This window comes from Phocoena phocoena, chromosome 5, assembly GCF_963924675.1.
Source record: "Phocoena phocoena chromosome 5, mPhoPho1.1, whole genome shotgun sequence".
NCBI lineage: Eukaryota > Metazoa > Chordata > Mammalia > Artiodactyla > Phocoenidae > Phocoena > Phocoena phocoena.
The window spans coordinates 75,321,883-75,337,971 of record NC_089223.1 but is presented as its reverse complement, the minus strand read 5'-3'; the positions used below and the strand labels follow the sequence as shown (position 1 = coordinate 75,337,971).

Genomic DNA, 16,089 nt, shown 5'->3' with positions numbered 1-16,089 from the left:
CAGCCTCAGGCCCGTCAACAAGCACAGTTACAGGTACAATCTAAAGTTCCAGTAGTGTTTGTGGAATCTGTCAGGACAGAACTGGATCCCTCAGGGACAAAGTAAACAAAAGCCAGTGTTCATTTAGTCCCAAATCAGAGTGAGGATAAGAGTTTGACCCAGCCTAGGCCCTACTGGTTTTAAAGTAATGAGTTGAAACTCTGGAAGGCTAGGAATGTCTGACAATCTTTCTGCAGCCACAATACCCTCTAATAATAACAAAGAGCCCTCTCCACGAAATTCTATTCACAGCAGAGGTGTGGTTGACACACATAGGGGTAATGAACTTGGGAATTAGAGTTCTGACTCTTCAACTGCCAAAGTTATGTTTCACAGAACAGGTCAGTAGGAATATAGTTAGCTTTTGTATCCAATCATTTGCAAATTAATAAGGAAAAAATATACCAACATAGTATCCTACTGTACAAGATGACAATCTTAAGAATTTGTACATGTATCATGTGAAACATTTTTATTTCTAATTTCTATTTTGCAAGATATTTGACAATGTACAAAGAATACCCAGTTCTAGGTGGTGACTGTTTTGTATTTTATTTACAAAATTTCTCCACATAATAGTAACTACCTACCTCTTTTTTAGAAATCGGCATTGGTCCTATAATGGCCATTAGGATAAATTCTTAAGCCTACAAAAGCCGCCTTAGTACCTCTGTTCCCAGACATATTACTGTTAACTAAAAATCTGACTCCAAAGCCCACATGTAGTTTCTAATTCTGAATATACAGTCATCTTGAAGTACAATCTCATTAGATTGACAGGGGACAGTGGAGGACCCAAGCAGTCCTATCAACCTCTATAAGAGGTGTACATCAGCCTACTGTTTACATCCTTCTAGCTGTACCACCGTTTATTTGTAATGGGACCATGAGGTTGCCCCATTACACTAAAACATGGTTCCTTTGGAAAAACAAGGCATTCTCTAAGACCAGCTAGACTGGTCAGCAGGTTGAGTAAAAAGTAGCGGTCAGCAGTAAAAAATGGTTTTATTTCTTTGAACTTTTTCCTTTTCCTTTTCTGGACTCTTTTTCTGATTTTGAAGTCTTTGAAGATTTTGTCTTTTTCTGTTGGGAGGGAAAGATGCACAAAATAGTTAGTAGCTGTGTTTATGAGTAAATGAAGTAAGTTCATCTCTACAAGAAAGCAAATCTTTACCTGCAACTTAATAAAGAAGAAAGGTTGCAAACACCTAGATCTTGAACTACAGCTACCCTCGATGAGCTTACTAATAACAACTGGCTAGCTGTAGCTTTGAACTACTGAAAAGCTATTTAGACTCTAGAACTAGGATATGTTCCCCAGAACACCGACATATTTAGGAAAGACAAAATAAGCAAGATATAATTTACACACATGGTAATGTTTTCATGAAGAATTTCCTTTTCTTTCAGTTTCAGATTAGAGATCCAAACACACTCAGTTTGAGCAGGGGAGGGAGTAGACTTCTTATGTCTACACAAGACTAGAGAGCCACACTGGAGAAGGCCACTATTCCCACCCTTGCACATACAAAACAGAATCGAGGAGCAAGAATGATACACACACACACACTAAGGACAGAAGAGGATACAAACTAGACTCCTTTGCCTCAGCCAATGGTAAACGGGGCTGATACCATAAATAATTTTAATCTTTCCTAGCAAAAGATGAGGATGTTTTGCTCTGGGAAACTTCTATGGGCAGTTCAACAGCTATAGCAAAAAATAAATAACAGAAAGGAGAAATGGTTTCATTAAAAATGCTTTTCTTGATTATGCTATGAATATGTGTCTGTGGGTAAAGCACATGCCAATGGCAAATAAAAAAAAAAATAGTCCTTTTTCTAACACAGCATATGACCATCAATATGATGGCCTATTTTTTTGCTGTCTGGCTCTTCCACGGTTATAAGAAGTTGACTGTTTATAAAAATGAAATCTACATCTTCTTCACGCTCGGAACTGTGATGAACAAAACAAAAAGTATTTTCAGCTTCCTCTGTTACTTGCTAAACAGGCTCTGAATAATTTCAAAAGGCAAGTTATACACAAGATAAGCTATTTTGAGGGAGTATCATAGCTTTTCCTATTTGCAGATGAAAATACTACCTTGATCATAGCATCAGTTTCCAAAGTGTCCTGGTCCTTCTCATCAGATTGAGAGTCATCTTCATTTAATTCTTCATTGTACTCAGCATCCAGCGCTGGGCCTGTGCTGTGTCTGTGTGTCTTTACTGCCTGGAGTGAATACGGAATAAGGTGGACTTCCTTATTGTAAGCTCTTGTGAAGGCTGCTTTCACCTAAACAAAAGGAATAGAGGGAGGTTTTTAAAACTCTAACTGCCAAACAACCCCTTTAAACTCTGTAGGCCTAGAGGCTCTGAGAGACCCTAGGAGCCCCTTGAAATTGTTTGTAAAATATGTATGCATGTACATGTAAGTATATCTATATGCATTTTCCTATGGAGAAGTTCCATATTTTTCATGACATTCTTAATAGAGCCATGACTCAAAAAATAAGAATCAGTATTTGGGAACATGAGGCAGATTTTTAAAAGTCACTTTATGTCATCAGTTTTTGTCTATTCAGTGTTCTCTGCAGTTCTACAAAGTGACAAGCAAAGTTAGTCAGTGAACCAATAAATCAAAAAAGGCTTATAATAAAGTACAAGTTAAAGCTGTCCTTTAATTACCATAAAATAGTAACTTGAAAAGCCTTAACCTCAAGCTTCTAAACCTAACTGTAGAATTAGTCCACAAATTCTAACAACGAATGTCTCTTGTGAGAATTTACCTATAGTAATACCCGTAGTCAGGTCAAAATTCTAGAGAAGACAAGCCACAGAGAACATGTCTTCTAGAACAGCACCAAGTAAACAAGCACAAGGGTGACATATTAGATACCACAAACTCATGTTACGTCACTTTAGTTTTTTCATGTTCACTATATAAAGTAGGGGATACATCATTACATAATAGATTGTCCAACTGTAATAAATACACTAAAACACAGATTAGGCAGACTAAGAAAAAGTCTAAAAATGCTCAGCCAGTAAACACTTCTTTTCATAATGCATTCCCACCACCTCACTTTTACTTCCCCAGGCTCATCTGCCTATCCTTGTAAGGAATACATCTACATTTGCTCCTCAGATTTCACACCTTGCTTTTCCATGCAGGATAAGGCAAAGATAAAACTATAAATTATAAAAGTCAAATCCCAAAGTCTACTCTTAATATTGTACTCAAATAGTATCTTTGGAAAGCACAGACCGTAAGTAAAAAGCATTTAAGAAAAGAAATTAAACTTTTAAAAGCATCTAAAACATCTCTGAAGTACTCCTAGTACACGGTAATTACAAAATGATGGAGAACCAGTGGGGTACACAATTTACCTTGGGATCCAGCTTGGAGAAGGGACTAGGTCTGTCTCCCCAGCTGCTAATTTCCATGATATTCTCAAAGTCTTCTTTCATCAAATAATACGCGTCCATAAGAGCAACAACATCCTGTACTCCTTCTATCCCTTGTGAGGTCAAGGGCTGTACAAGTGCATCCCTTATATGTGACAGATAATCCACGTTTACAGTCCTTTTGCTGGAGTAAGTTCTTAAACCAAAACAAAAGATACACTGTAATCCATGGCAAACTACGACCAACTCATAGTTTGCTGGAGTTTAATTCACTTTTAATAATGTTAATGTATCTACACAATGTATCTACACAAATATGGTGGAAACATCAAAGAGGCACACCCCAGGGCAAAGTGATACGTCACCTTGAAAAAGTGGTGGGTAGGGAATAGGAAAGGAGCTGAAAGACAGGCCTTCAGCTTGAGCAATGAGAAGAGCAGGGGAGAAGAGCCCTTTCAAGCTTCTAGAGGCCACCTGTATCTCTTAGCTCATGGTCCCTTTGTCCATGTTCAAAGCAAGCAGTGGGAGCACAACATCTTCACATCTCTCTGACTGATGCTGCTGCCTACCTCCACCACTCCTTTTTTTTTTTTTTTTTTGGTAAAAACACTTATGATTACATTGGGCCCATCAGATAATCCAGGGTAATCTTCCCATCTCAAGATGGGAATAAATTTATGTTGTTTTAAGCCAGTAAGTTTTGGTAATTTGCTGTAGCAGCAATAGAAAACTAACATGGGGTGACAAAAAAATGACCCACACCATAAACTATGAAGAGGGATCATAGTAGGAAGAAGAATTCTACAGAAACAGAAGAAAGGAACATCTCAGTTCAGCTTTAAACAAAAGTTAAGGTTAGACTAATATTAATATTTTTTCCAGGGACTAGAAAGGAAAATAAGATTGCTTAAGTAGTTCTTCATGGTTAAAAATTAATCCCTAAAGTTCACTTAATATTTGTATGCAAGCACATTTCTAAGTTTCTAAACTGTAAAAAATTTAACCAAATAAGAATTTTTGAACGTCCTTAAACTTCTCCAAGGACATTGGTTTTCATTCATCTGAGTATCCACCTTCTGTAATACGCTAAACTGTATCCCCCTGTCCCAAATGACTAGGTCAGTTTACTATTAGGATAGGAGGTGAAAACTAGTTCATTTATTTAAATAGTTCCCTTTTTCCTAGTAATTTATTTGGAGGCCAATATATTATGTATGCCTACTAGTAATAGGCATAGTCACAATAACAATAAATAATAGCACTACCTCAGATTTATATAGCTTTAAAACTTATCTTAACATTATGGCACATCTACCATCTGGCTTTATTCTCCAAAGTATCCTTTTAAGTAATAAAACGAGTGTCATACCAGTTACAGATAATAAAACTCAGGGCCGTGAACTTATCCATGTTCACTTATCTAGTTAGTGATGAAATCAAAACTAAAACACAAATCTTTGTGACTCATGCTATCCTTATTAAAGGCTAGATATACTACCCTGATAAAATGCCACACATAGAGTAATACCCCGCTTACCTGAGACTCATATGCAAAGCTAGGTCCTGAACAATACGATCATGTTTGCCCATAGATGAGTGCTTCCCCAACCAACTTGGGAAGGTAGGAAACTGGGTCATGTATCCCCTCATTAACTCTCCAGGAAGAACACTGGCATAAATGGCCTGAAAAAATTAATTGCAGTCCACAAGTTAAATTCAGTACTGAGTTAAGTTGCTTCTTTAGCAGCTGTTGGCTTCCAAGCAGTCTCTGGAAAATGCAGTAACATTGCTCCCAGTACCTAATTCCAAGATAGCCCCCTTCCCTCTCTCCCTCATCTGTTGGTATGGGAAACTTCAACTTGAGAAAACAATTAATTGCAGTAAATGCCTTGGTCCAAAACATGTTATGGCCCTCACAGATCATCTAGCCAACACAGACTCCTCAGCCAACTGATCTCAACATACACCAGTAACCTCACAATGCCAGTGTTATAGAAAATACTGTTTAAGAGGAATATGATTGTCTTCAACATAAGATATCAATAAACCAGGTGGATCAAAGCATGGAAAATCTAATAATTAGAGAATTAAGTAAACGGACACTTGAGAAAAGTTTTTTTTAAAGGTATCCTTGGATATTGTCTATATCCAGGGTTTTTACCTTTTTTTATATATAAATTTATTTATTTTTGGCTGTGTTAGGTCTTCGTTGTGGGCTTTCTCTAGTTACGGTAAGTGTGGGCTACTCTGCAGTGCACGGGCTTCTCATTGCGGCAGCTTCTCTTGTTGTGGAGCATGGGCTCTAGGTGTGCAGGCTTCAGTAGTTGTGGCATGCAGGCTCAGTAATTGTGGCTCATGGGCTCTAGAGCACAGGCTCAGTAGTTGTGGTGAACAGGCTTAGGTGCTCCGTGGCATGTGGTATCTTCTCGGACCAGGGCTCGAACCCATGTCCCCTGCATTGGCAGGCGGATTCTTAACCACTGCACCACCAAAGAAGTCCCAGGGTTTTTACTTTTTTAAAGGTTGGAATTATACATAGATCTTTGTCCTGCTTTGTTCTAATAATATTCTCTCAAGTATTTTTTATATTAGATCATCTTTACAAGTAATTTTAAAGGCTGCATAATGTTCCATCAAGAGGATTTACCATAATTAATCAGACTCCTATTGCTGAACATGGAGATTTTCTCCCATTTCTTGCTATCAAAATTAATGCTTTAGGGCAGGGGTCCCCAATCCCCGAGCCACACACCGGTATCGGTAGGAACCAGGCTGCACAGCAGGAGGTGAGCGGCGGGCAAGCGAGCGAAGCCTCATCTGTATTGACAGCCGCTCCCCATCGCTCGCATTACTGCCTGAGCTCCACCTCCTGTCAGATCAGTGGTGGCATTAGATTCTCATGGGAGCGTGAACCCTACTGTGAACTGTGCACGTGAGGGATCTAGGTTATGTGCTCCTTATGAGAATCTAATGCCTGATGATCTGAGGTGGAGCTGAGGCGGTCCCATCACCCCCAGATGGGACTGTCTAGTTGCAGGAAAACAAGCTCAGGGCTCCCACTGATTCTGCATTATGGTGAGTTGTATAATTATTCCATTATATATTACAATGTAACAATAATAGAAATAAAGTGTACAATAAATGTAATGTGCTTGAATCATCCCAAAACCATCCCCCCGCTACCATCCGTGGAAAAACTGTCTTCCATGAAACTGGTCCCTGGTGCCAAAAAGGTTGGGGACCCCTGCTTTAGGAAGTAGTTTTGCACATTAAGCTCTTCCTGTGTTTAACATTATTTATTCAGGATAAATTCTCATAGGTATAATTATTAGGTACAAAAAAAAAATGAACACTTTTAAAACATAAGAGAAAGGAATCTTTAAAAGAAGAGTAGACTTCCAGAAGTCCCTTGCTTGTTAGGTCAATATTACATAAATATGCAAAACTCAAGAATAAATAACCAGTCTTAATTATGAAAGTTTGCAAAACCCTGTTTTGAGTAAAAGATATCAACCTAAATAAAGTACCCAATACAAAGCTGCCTCTGTAGCAAGGAAGAATAAAGAAGATCAGAATTCATATATCAGAAAAATGGCTGCAAACCTGCCCTGGTTGCATTTCTTCAGGGATGAGCTACTTAGTAACAATCTGGGAGAGCCAAGAATGACAAAAAAGAAATGGATTCTTAAGGTAAAAGAGAGCAAATGAAACTTTTGACTTACATCTTAGTTATGACCAAAATCTGACATTCCTAGTTCCATATGTCCATTTACATTAAAAACATTGAAAAATAAGAGTAGATTAAGAAATAGATAATAGTGACCACAAGGTACTTTATAACAGATTATATTTTTTGCCATTAAGAGACGTAATGTTTATCTGGTATTTCAAATAATTACAGGAGCTAAAAGCTATTTTGTTCTAACTAAAGCAGGGTCTGCACTTTAAGGAAAGCCCTATGCTTACCTGTGTGGGCAGAAGACTCCAGTTTTGCTTATTCCGGATCTGACGGTCCACTAGGTCACCATCAGATATGCTGTCTGCTGCTCTGCTTAAAAGCGTCAAGTGCTTTTTCATGTCACCCCTGCAGGAATAAACCAGTCCGAATTAAACCACTGTCCACACTCCACACCCCTCCCTCCCAGGTATCTGGCCTTTGTAGGGCTTGGAGGGGTACTAATTCTACCCCTCATTAGCTCTGAACACTCACCCTGCGGCTACAGGCTTCACATGTATGTAGTTCTCCTGGACAAAGAGGGGTGCTATTGAATAATCATGAAAAAAGAGATCTAATTTGTCCACAAGTGACATATGAGCAGTCTCCTCTCCAGTTACAAACACTTTCCGGGCAACATCAAATGGGCCCTAAAAAGAAAGAGGGACATACCTAGTAGAATGACCAATAACCAAAACCCTAACAACACTAAATGCTAGCTAAGATGTGGAGAAACAGAAACTCTCTTTCACTGCTGGTAGGAGTGCAAGATGGTACAGTCACTTTGGAAGACAGATCGGTAGTTTCTTACAAAACTAAATATATTCTTAACATACCATCCAGCAACTCCGCTCCTTGGAATTTACCCAAGTGAACTGAAAACATATCCACATAAAAAGAAATGACTTACAAAGCCATGAAAAGATATGGAGAAACCTTAAACGTATATTACTAAGTGAAAGAAGTCAATCTGAAAAGATGACATACTATACGACTCCAGCTATATGACATTCTGAAAAAGGTGAAACTATGGAGACAGTAAAAAGATTAGTGGTTACCAGGGGCTGGGGGAAGGGAGGGATGAACAGGCAAAGCAAAGTGCATTTTGGGGGCAGTGAATGTATTCTGTATGATACTACAATGGTGGATAAAGGCCACTACATATTTGTCAAAACCCACAGAATGTACACCACCAAGAGCAAACCCTAATGGTAAACTATGGACTGTGGGTGATAATGGTGTGTCAGTGTAGGTCATCAATTGTAACGAATGTGCCGCTCTGGTGGTGGGTGTTGACAGTGGGGGACATTACACAGGGGGACATGCAGGCAATCTCGATTTTGCTGTGAACCTAAAATGGCTCTGAAAATGTTTACTGATTTTTTAAAAAGAGGAAGGGAGGGGAAAAATACTGTTTAGTCATTGCTCTAACTGTAATAATAAATTCTGACTGGTGACTAGGTGAAACAACACAGAGATAATTGATACACACCTGTAGTTTCAGAGAGGTCATTTAAACTATAAGCCAACTGAAACAAGATTATTCTGAACAGTTCCAAAACCATTCAAAACATGAAATCCATATATAAGGGACTCGAGAAAGGCCATTTCATAACTACTGAGGCATAAAACTTCCCTTTCTCAAAATTTACAATTACATTGACAGTCCAGTAAGGAAACATTCATTTGAATTAGAAACACTTTTAGCAGCTGTCTATATCTCTTACTATAAATATCCATAGGTTCCACAGGTGTCTCAAGGAACTATAACTATTTCAATTAAATTAATACTAACAAGAAAAGCAGTGCTTTGGCACTTAAGAAGTGGAAATTTATTTTACCAATTTGATATCCTTTTTGGCTCTAAGAGAATCAGCCTTAGCCTGGTCATAGGTTAGTGCTTTACTTCGTGCACACCACATACTCAGATTGTGTAAAACCTGAAAGAATCACAAGTAAGACACTGTTAAGACAGGAAAATACTGCCACTCCCCATCCCCAAAACACTGAAGGCATCCATTCAAAATCATCATCAATGTTATATAATATATATCTCATTTTACCTGTCTGATATCTTGATTGGCTCCCAAAATTATTTCATTCATAGCTGGAGGGGGAATCTTTAAACCCTCTTTAAATGCAATAGACATCATAGCACCCTGAAATTGACAAAGGGGAATGAATCTTCACTCATTTTTTTAAATTCATATAATCAGATTTTTAAAAAATATTTATCAGGTACCTTTAAAAACTGACCCAGAAAACACGGAAAAAATAAAATGACACTTTCCCAAAGAATATTATAAGTTTCAGTCTCCAGGCTTTTGAAGACTGGAGATCTTATGGGGCATTTTTCTACAAAGCTTTCATCTGAAAAGATTTCCGCTTTATGATGAGGTTCTGCCGACACTTCCAATCTTCTAGGAGCTTGTAAAATTGTGGAACTGAAGAGCCGTTGTGGATCTTGGATATTACCTTTCCCAAACCTCATATATCCCAGAAATCATATTTTCACTCACAGAAAGATAGACAAGATGAAAAGGCAGAGGGCTATATACCAGATGAAGGAACAAGATAATACCCCAGAAAAACAACTAAATGAAGTGGACATAGGCAACCTTCCGGAAAAAGAATTCAGAATAATGATAGTGAAGATGATCCAGGACCCTGGGAAAAGAACAGAGGCAAAGATCGAGAAGATGCAAGAAATGTTTAGCAAAGATCTAGAAGAATTAAAGAACAAACAAACAGAGATGAACAATACAGTAACTGAAATGAAAATTACACTAGAGGGCTTCCCTGGTGGCGCAGTGGTTGAGAGTCCACCTACCGACACAGGAGATGCGGGTTCGTGCCCCGGTCTGGAAAGATCCCACATGCCGCGGAGCAGCTGGGCCCGTAAGCCATGGCCACTGAGCCTGCGCGTCTGGAGCCTGTGCTCCGCAATGGGAGAGGCCACAACAGTGAGAGGCCCGCGTACCGCAAAAAAACAAAAACCTACACTAGAAGGAATCAATAGCAGAATAACTGAGGCAGAAGAACGGATAAGTGACCTGGAAGACAGAACGGCGGAATTAACTGCTGTGGAACAGAACAAAGACAAAAGAATGAAAAGAAATTAAGACAGCCTAAGAGACCTCTGGGACAACATTAAATGCAACAACATTCGCATTATATGAGTCCCAGAAGGAGAAGAGAGACAGAAAGGACCAGAGAAAATATTTGAAGAGATTATAGTCGAAAACTTCCCTAACATGGAAAAGGAAATAGCCACCCAAGTCCAGGAAGCACAGCAAATACCATACGGGATAAACCCAAGGAAAAACATGCGAAGACACATAGTAATCAAACTGGCAAAAATTAAAGACAAAGAAAAATTATTGAAAGCAGCAAGGGAAAAACAACAAATAACATACAAGGGAACTCCCATAAGGTTAACAGCTGATTTCTCAGCAGAAACTCTACAAGACAAAAGGGAGTGGCATGATATACTTAAAGTGATGAAAGGGAAGAAACTACAACCAAGATTACTCTACCCAGCAAGGATCTCATTCAGATTCGATGGAGAAATCAAAAGCTTTACAGACAAGCAAAACCTAAGAGAATTCAGCACCACCAAACCAGCTCTACAACAAATGCTAAAGGAACTTCTCTAAGTGGGAAACACAAGAGAAGAGAAGGACCTAGAAAGACAAACCCAAAACAATTAAGAAAATGGTAATAGGAACATACATATTGATAATTACCTTAAACGTGAATGGATTAAATGCTCCAACCAAAAGACACGTGCTCGCTGAATGGATACAAAAGCAAGACCCATATACATGCTGTCTACAAGAGACCCACTTCAGACCTAGGGACACATTCAGACTGAAAGTGAGGGGATGGAAAAAGATAGTCCGTGCAAATGAAAATCAAAAGAAAGCTGGAGTAGCAATACTCATATCAGATAACATAGACTGTAAAATAAAGAACATGACAAGAAACAAATAAGGACACTACATAATGATCAAGGGATCAATCCAAGAAGAAGATATAAAAATTATAAATATATAAGCAACCAACATAGGAGCACGTCAATACATAAGGCAACTGCTAAGAGCTATAAAAGAGGAAATCGACAGTAACACAATAATACTGGGGGACTTTAACACCTCACTTACACCAATGGACAGATCATCCAAAATGAAAATAAATAAGGAAACAGAAGCTTTAAAAGACACACTAGACCAGATAGACCAGATAGATTTAATTGATATTTATAGGACACTCCATCCAAAAACAGCAGACTACACTTTCTTCTCAACTGTGCATGGAACATTCTCCAGGCTAGCTGACATCTTGGGTCACAAATCAAGCCTCAGTAAATTTAAGAAAATTGAAATCATATCAAGCATCTTTTCTGACCACAACGCTATGAGATTAATAACCAAGAGATCACTGAAGAAAACAAAGAGGAAATCAAAATATACCTACAGAAAAATGACAATAAAAACACGACGATCCAAAACCTTTGGGATGCAGCAAAAGCAGTTCTAAGAGGGAAGTTTATAACCATACAAGCCTACCTCAAGAAACAAGACAAATCTCAAATAAACAATCTAACCTTACACCTAAAGGAACTAGAGAAAGAAGAACAAACAAAACCCAAAGTTAGCAGAAGGAAAGAAATCATAAAGATCAGAGCAGAAATAAATGAAACAGAAACAAGGAAAACAATAGCAAAGATCAATAAAACTAAAAGCTGGTTCTTTGAGAAGATAAACAAAATTGATAAACCATTAGCCAGACTCATCAAGAAAAAGAGGGAGAGGACTCAAATCAATAAAATTAGAAATGGACGCGGGGAAGACGGCGGAAGAGTAAGACGCACAGATCACCTTCCTCCCCACAGATACACCAGAAATACATCTACACGTGGAACAATGCCTACAGAACACCTACTGAACGCTGGCAGAAGACCTCAGACCTCCCAAAAGGCAAGAAACTCCCCAGGTACCTGGGTAGGGCAAAAGAAAAAAGAATAAACAGAGACAAAAGAATAGGGACGGGACCTGCACCAGTGGGAGGGAGCTGTGAAGGAGGAAAAGTTACCACACACTAGGAAGCCCCTTCGCGGGCGGAGACTGCAGGTGTCGGAAGGCGGGAGCTTCGGAGCCACGGAGGAGAGCACAGCCACAGGGGTGCGGAGGGCAAAGTGGGGAGATTCCCACAGAGAGGATCGGTGCCGACCAGCACTCGCCAGCCCGAGAGGCTTGTCTGCTCACCCACCGGGGCAGGCGGGGCTGGGAGCTGAGGCTCGGGCTTCGGTCGGAGCACAGAGAGAGGACTGGGGCTGGCGGCGTGAACACAGCCTGCAGGGGGTTAGTGCACCACGGCTAGCTGGGAGGGAGTCCGGGGAAATGTCTGGACCTGCCGAAGAGGCAAGAGACTTTTTCTTACCTCTTTGTTTCCTGGTGCGCAAGGAGAGGGGATTAAGAGCGCTGAGCGCTGCTTAAAGGAGCTCCAGAGACGGGCGTGAGCCACGGCTAACAGTGCGGACCCCAGAGACGGGCATGAGACCCTAAGGCTGCTGCTGCCGCCACCAAGAAGCCGCTGTGCGAGCACAGGTCACTCTCCACACCTCCCTTCCAGGGAGCCTGTGCAGCCCGCCACTGCCAGGGTCCCAGGATGCAGGAACAACTTCTCCGGGAAAACGCACAGCGCACCTCAGGCTGGTGCAACGTCCTGCTGGCCTCTGCCGATGCAGTCTCGCCCCACATCCGCACCCCTCCCTCCCCCCGGACTGAGTGAGCCAGAGCCCCTGAAGCAGCTGCTCTTTAACCCAGTCCTGTCTGAGCGAAGAACAGACGCCCTCCAGCGACCTACACGCAGAGGCGGGGCCAAATCCAAAGCTGAGCCCCTGGGAGCTGTGAGAACAAAGAAGAGAAAGGGAAATCTCTCCCAGCAGCCTCAGAAGCAGCAGATTAAAGCACCACAATCAACTTGATGTACCCTGCATCTGTGGAATACATGAATAGACAACAAATCATCCCAAATTGAGAAGGTGGGCTTTGAGAGCGAGATTTATGATTTTTTCCCCTTTTCTTCTTTTTGTGAGTGTGTATGTGTATACTCTGTGTGAGATTTTTGTCTGTATAGCTTTGCTTCCAGCATTTGTCCTAGGGTTCTATCCGTCCAGTTTTTTTTGTTTTTTGTTTTTTTAAATTTTTTTCTTAATAATTATTTTTTATTTTAATAACTTTATTATATTTTATCTTACTTTATTTTATTTTATCTTCTTTCTTCCTTTCTTTTTTTGCTTCCTTCCCTCCTTCCTTCCTTCCTTCCTCCCTCCCTCCCTTTCTCTTTCCTTCTTTCTTCCTTTCTTTCTTTCTTTTCCTTTCTTTCTTTCTTTTCCTTTCCTTTCTTTCTTTCTCTCTCTGTTTTTGTATCTTTCTTTCTACTTTTCCTCCCTTTTATTCTAGACCGTGTTGATGAAAGGCTCTTGGTGCTGCAGCCAGGAGTCAGTGCTGTGCCTCTGAGGTGGGAGAGCCAACTTCAGGACACTGGTCCACAAGAGACCTCCCAGCTCCACGTAATATCAAACGGCGAAAATCTCCCAGAGATCTCCATCTCAACAACAGCACCCAGCTTCACTCAACGACCAGAAAGCTACAGTGCTGGACACCCTATGCCAAACAACGAGCAAGACAGGAACACAACCCCACCCATTAGCAGAGAGGCTGCCTAAAATCATAATAAGGCCACAGACACCCCAAAACACGACACCAGACGTGGACCTGCCCACCAGAAAGACAAGATCCAGCCTCATCCACCAGAACACAGGCACTAGTCTCCTCCACCAGGAAGCCTTCACAGCCCACTGAACCAACCTCAGCCACTGGGGACAGACACCAAAAACAACGGGAACTACGAACCTGCAGCCTGCAAAAAGGAGACCCCAAACACAGTAAGATAAGCAAAATGAGAAGACAGAAAAACACACAACAGATGAAGGAGCAAGATAAAAACCCACCAGACCTAATAAATGAAGAGGAAATAGGCAGTCTACCTGAAAAATAATTCAGAATAATGATAGTAAAGATGATCCAAAATCTTGGAAATAGACAAAATGCAAGAAACATTTAACAAGGACCTAGAAGAACTAAAGATGAAACAAACAACGATGAACAGCACAATAAATAAAATTAAAAATACTCTAGATGGGACCAATAGCAGAATAACTGAGGCAGAAGAACGGATAAGTGACCTAGAAGATAAAATAGTGCAAATAACTACGGCAGAGCAGAATAAAGAGAAAGGAATGAAAAGAACTGAGGACAGTCTCAGAGACCTCTGGAACAACATTAAACGCACCAACATTCGAATTATAGGGGTTCCAGAAGAAGAAGAGAAAAAGAAAGGGACTGAGAAAATATTTGAAGAGATTATAGTTGAAAACTTCCCTAATATGGGAAAGGAAATAGTTAATCAAGCCCAGGAAGCACAGAGCGTCCCATACAGGATAAATCCAAGGAGAAATACGCCAAGACACATGTTAATCAAACTGTCAAAAATTAAATACAAAGAAAACATATTAAAAGCAGCAAGGGTAAAACAACAAATAACACACAAGGAATCCCCATAAGGTTAACAGCTGATCTTTCAGCAGAAACTCTGCAAGCCAGAAGGGACTGGCAGGACATATTTAAAGTGATGAAGGAGAAAAACCTGCAACCAAGATTACTCTACCCAGCAAGGATCTCATTCAGATTTGATGGAGAAATCAAAACCTTTACAGACAAGCAAAAGCTGAGAGTTCTGCACCACCAAACCAGCTTTACAACAAAGGCTAAAGGAACTTCTTTAGGCAAGAAACACAAGAGAAGGAAAAGACCTACATTAACGAACCCAAAACAATTAAGAAAATGGGAATAAGAACATACATATCGATAATTACCTTAAATGTAAATGGACTAAATCCTCCCACCAAAAGACACAGATTGGCTGAATGGATACGAAAACAAGACCCATATATATGCTGTCTACAAGAGACCCACTTCAGACCTAGAGACACATACAGACTGAAAGTAAGGGGATGGAAAAAGATATTTCATGCAAATGGAAACCAAATGAAGTCTGGAGTAGCAACTCTCATATCAGACAAAACAGACTTTAAAATAAAGACCATTAGAAGAGACAAAGAAGGACACTGCATAATGATCAAGGGATCGATCCAAGAAGAAGATATAACAATTGTAAATATTTATGCACCCAACATAGGAGCACCTCAATATATAAGGCAAATACTAACAGCTATAAAAGGGGAAATCGATAGTAACACATTCATAGAAGGGGACTTTAACACCCCACTTCCACCAATGGACAGATCATCCAAAATGAAAATAAATAAGGAAACACAAGCTTTAAATAATACATGATGGACTTAAGTGATATTTATAGGACATTCCATCCAAAAACAACAGAATACACATTTTCCTCAAGTGCTCATGGAACATTCTCCAGGACAGATCATATCTTGGGTCAGAAATCAAGCCTTGGTAAATTTAAGAAAATTGAAATTGTATCAAGTATCTTTTCCGACCACAATGCTTTGAGACTAGATATCAATTACAGGAAAAGATCTGTAAAAAATACAAACACATGGAGGCTAAACAATACACTACTTAATAACGAAGTGATCACTGAAGAAATCAAAGAGGAAATCAAAAAATACCTAGAGACAAATGACAATGGAGACATGACGATCCAAAACCTATGGGATGCAGCAAAAGCAGTTCTAAGAGGGAAGTTTATAGCAATACAATCCTACCTTAAGAAACTGGAAATATCTCGAATAAACAACCTAACCTTGCACCTAAAGCAATTAGAGAAAGAAGAACAAAAAAACCCAAAGTTAGCAGAAGGAAAGAAATCATAAAG

The 16,089-nt window shown here is 39.8% G+C and overlaps 1 protein-coding gene across 1 annotated transcript in view; it reads right to left on the bottom strand.

The window, feature by feature from the left end:
• Positions 1–579: 579 nt before the first annotated feature.
• RFC1 (replication factor C subunit 1) overlaps positions 580–16,089 on the bottom strand; it is a 77,958-nt gene continuing 62,448 nt past the window's right edge. The window contains exons 18-25 of the mRNA XM_065877248.1: positions 9,228–9,323; positions 9,006–9,104; positions 7,660–7,814; positions 7,416–7,533; positions 4,987–5,132; positions 3,432–3,645; positions 2,146–2,337; positions 580–1,122 (exon numbers count right to left, since the gene is read on the bottom strand). Of these exons, the coding sequence (XP_065733320.1) occupies positions 1,045–1,122; positions 2,146–2,337; positions 3,432–3,645; positions 4,987–5,132; positions 7,416–7,533; positions 7,660–7,814; positions 9,006–9,104; positions 9,228–9,323 (1,098 nt within the window). The 3' untranslated portion in view covers positions 580–1,044. The remainder of the gene's footprint in view (positions 1,123–2,145; positions 2,338–3,431; positions 3,646–4,986; positions 5,133–7,415; positions 7,534–7,659; positions 7,815–9,005; positions 9,105–9,227; positions 9,324–16,089) is intronic.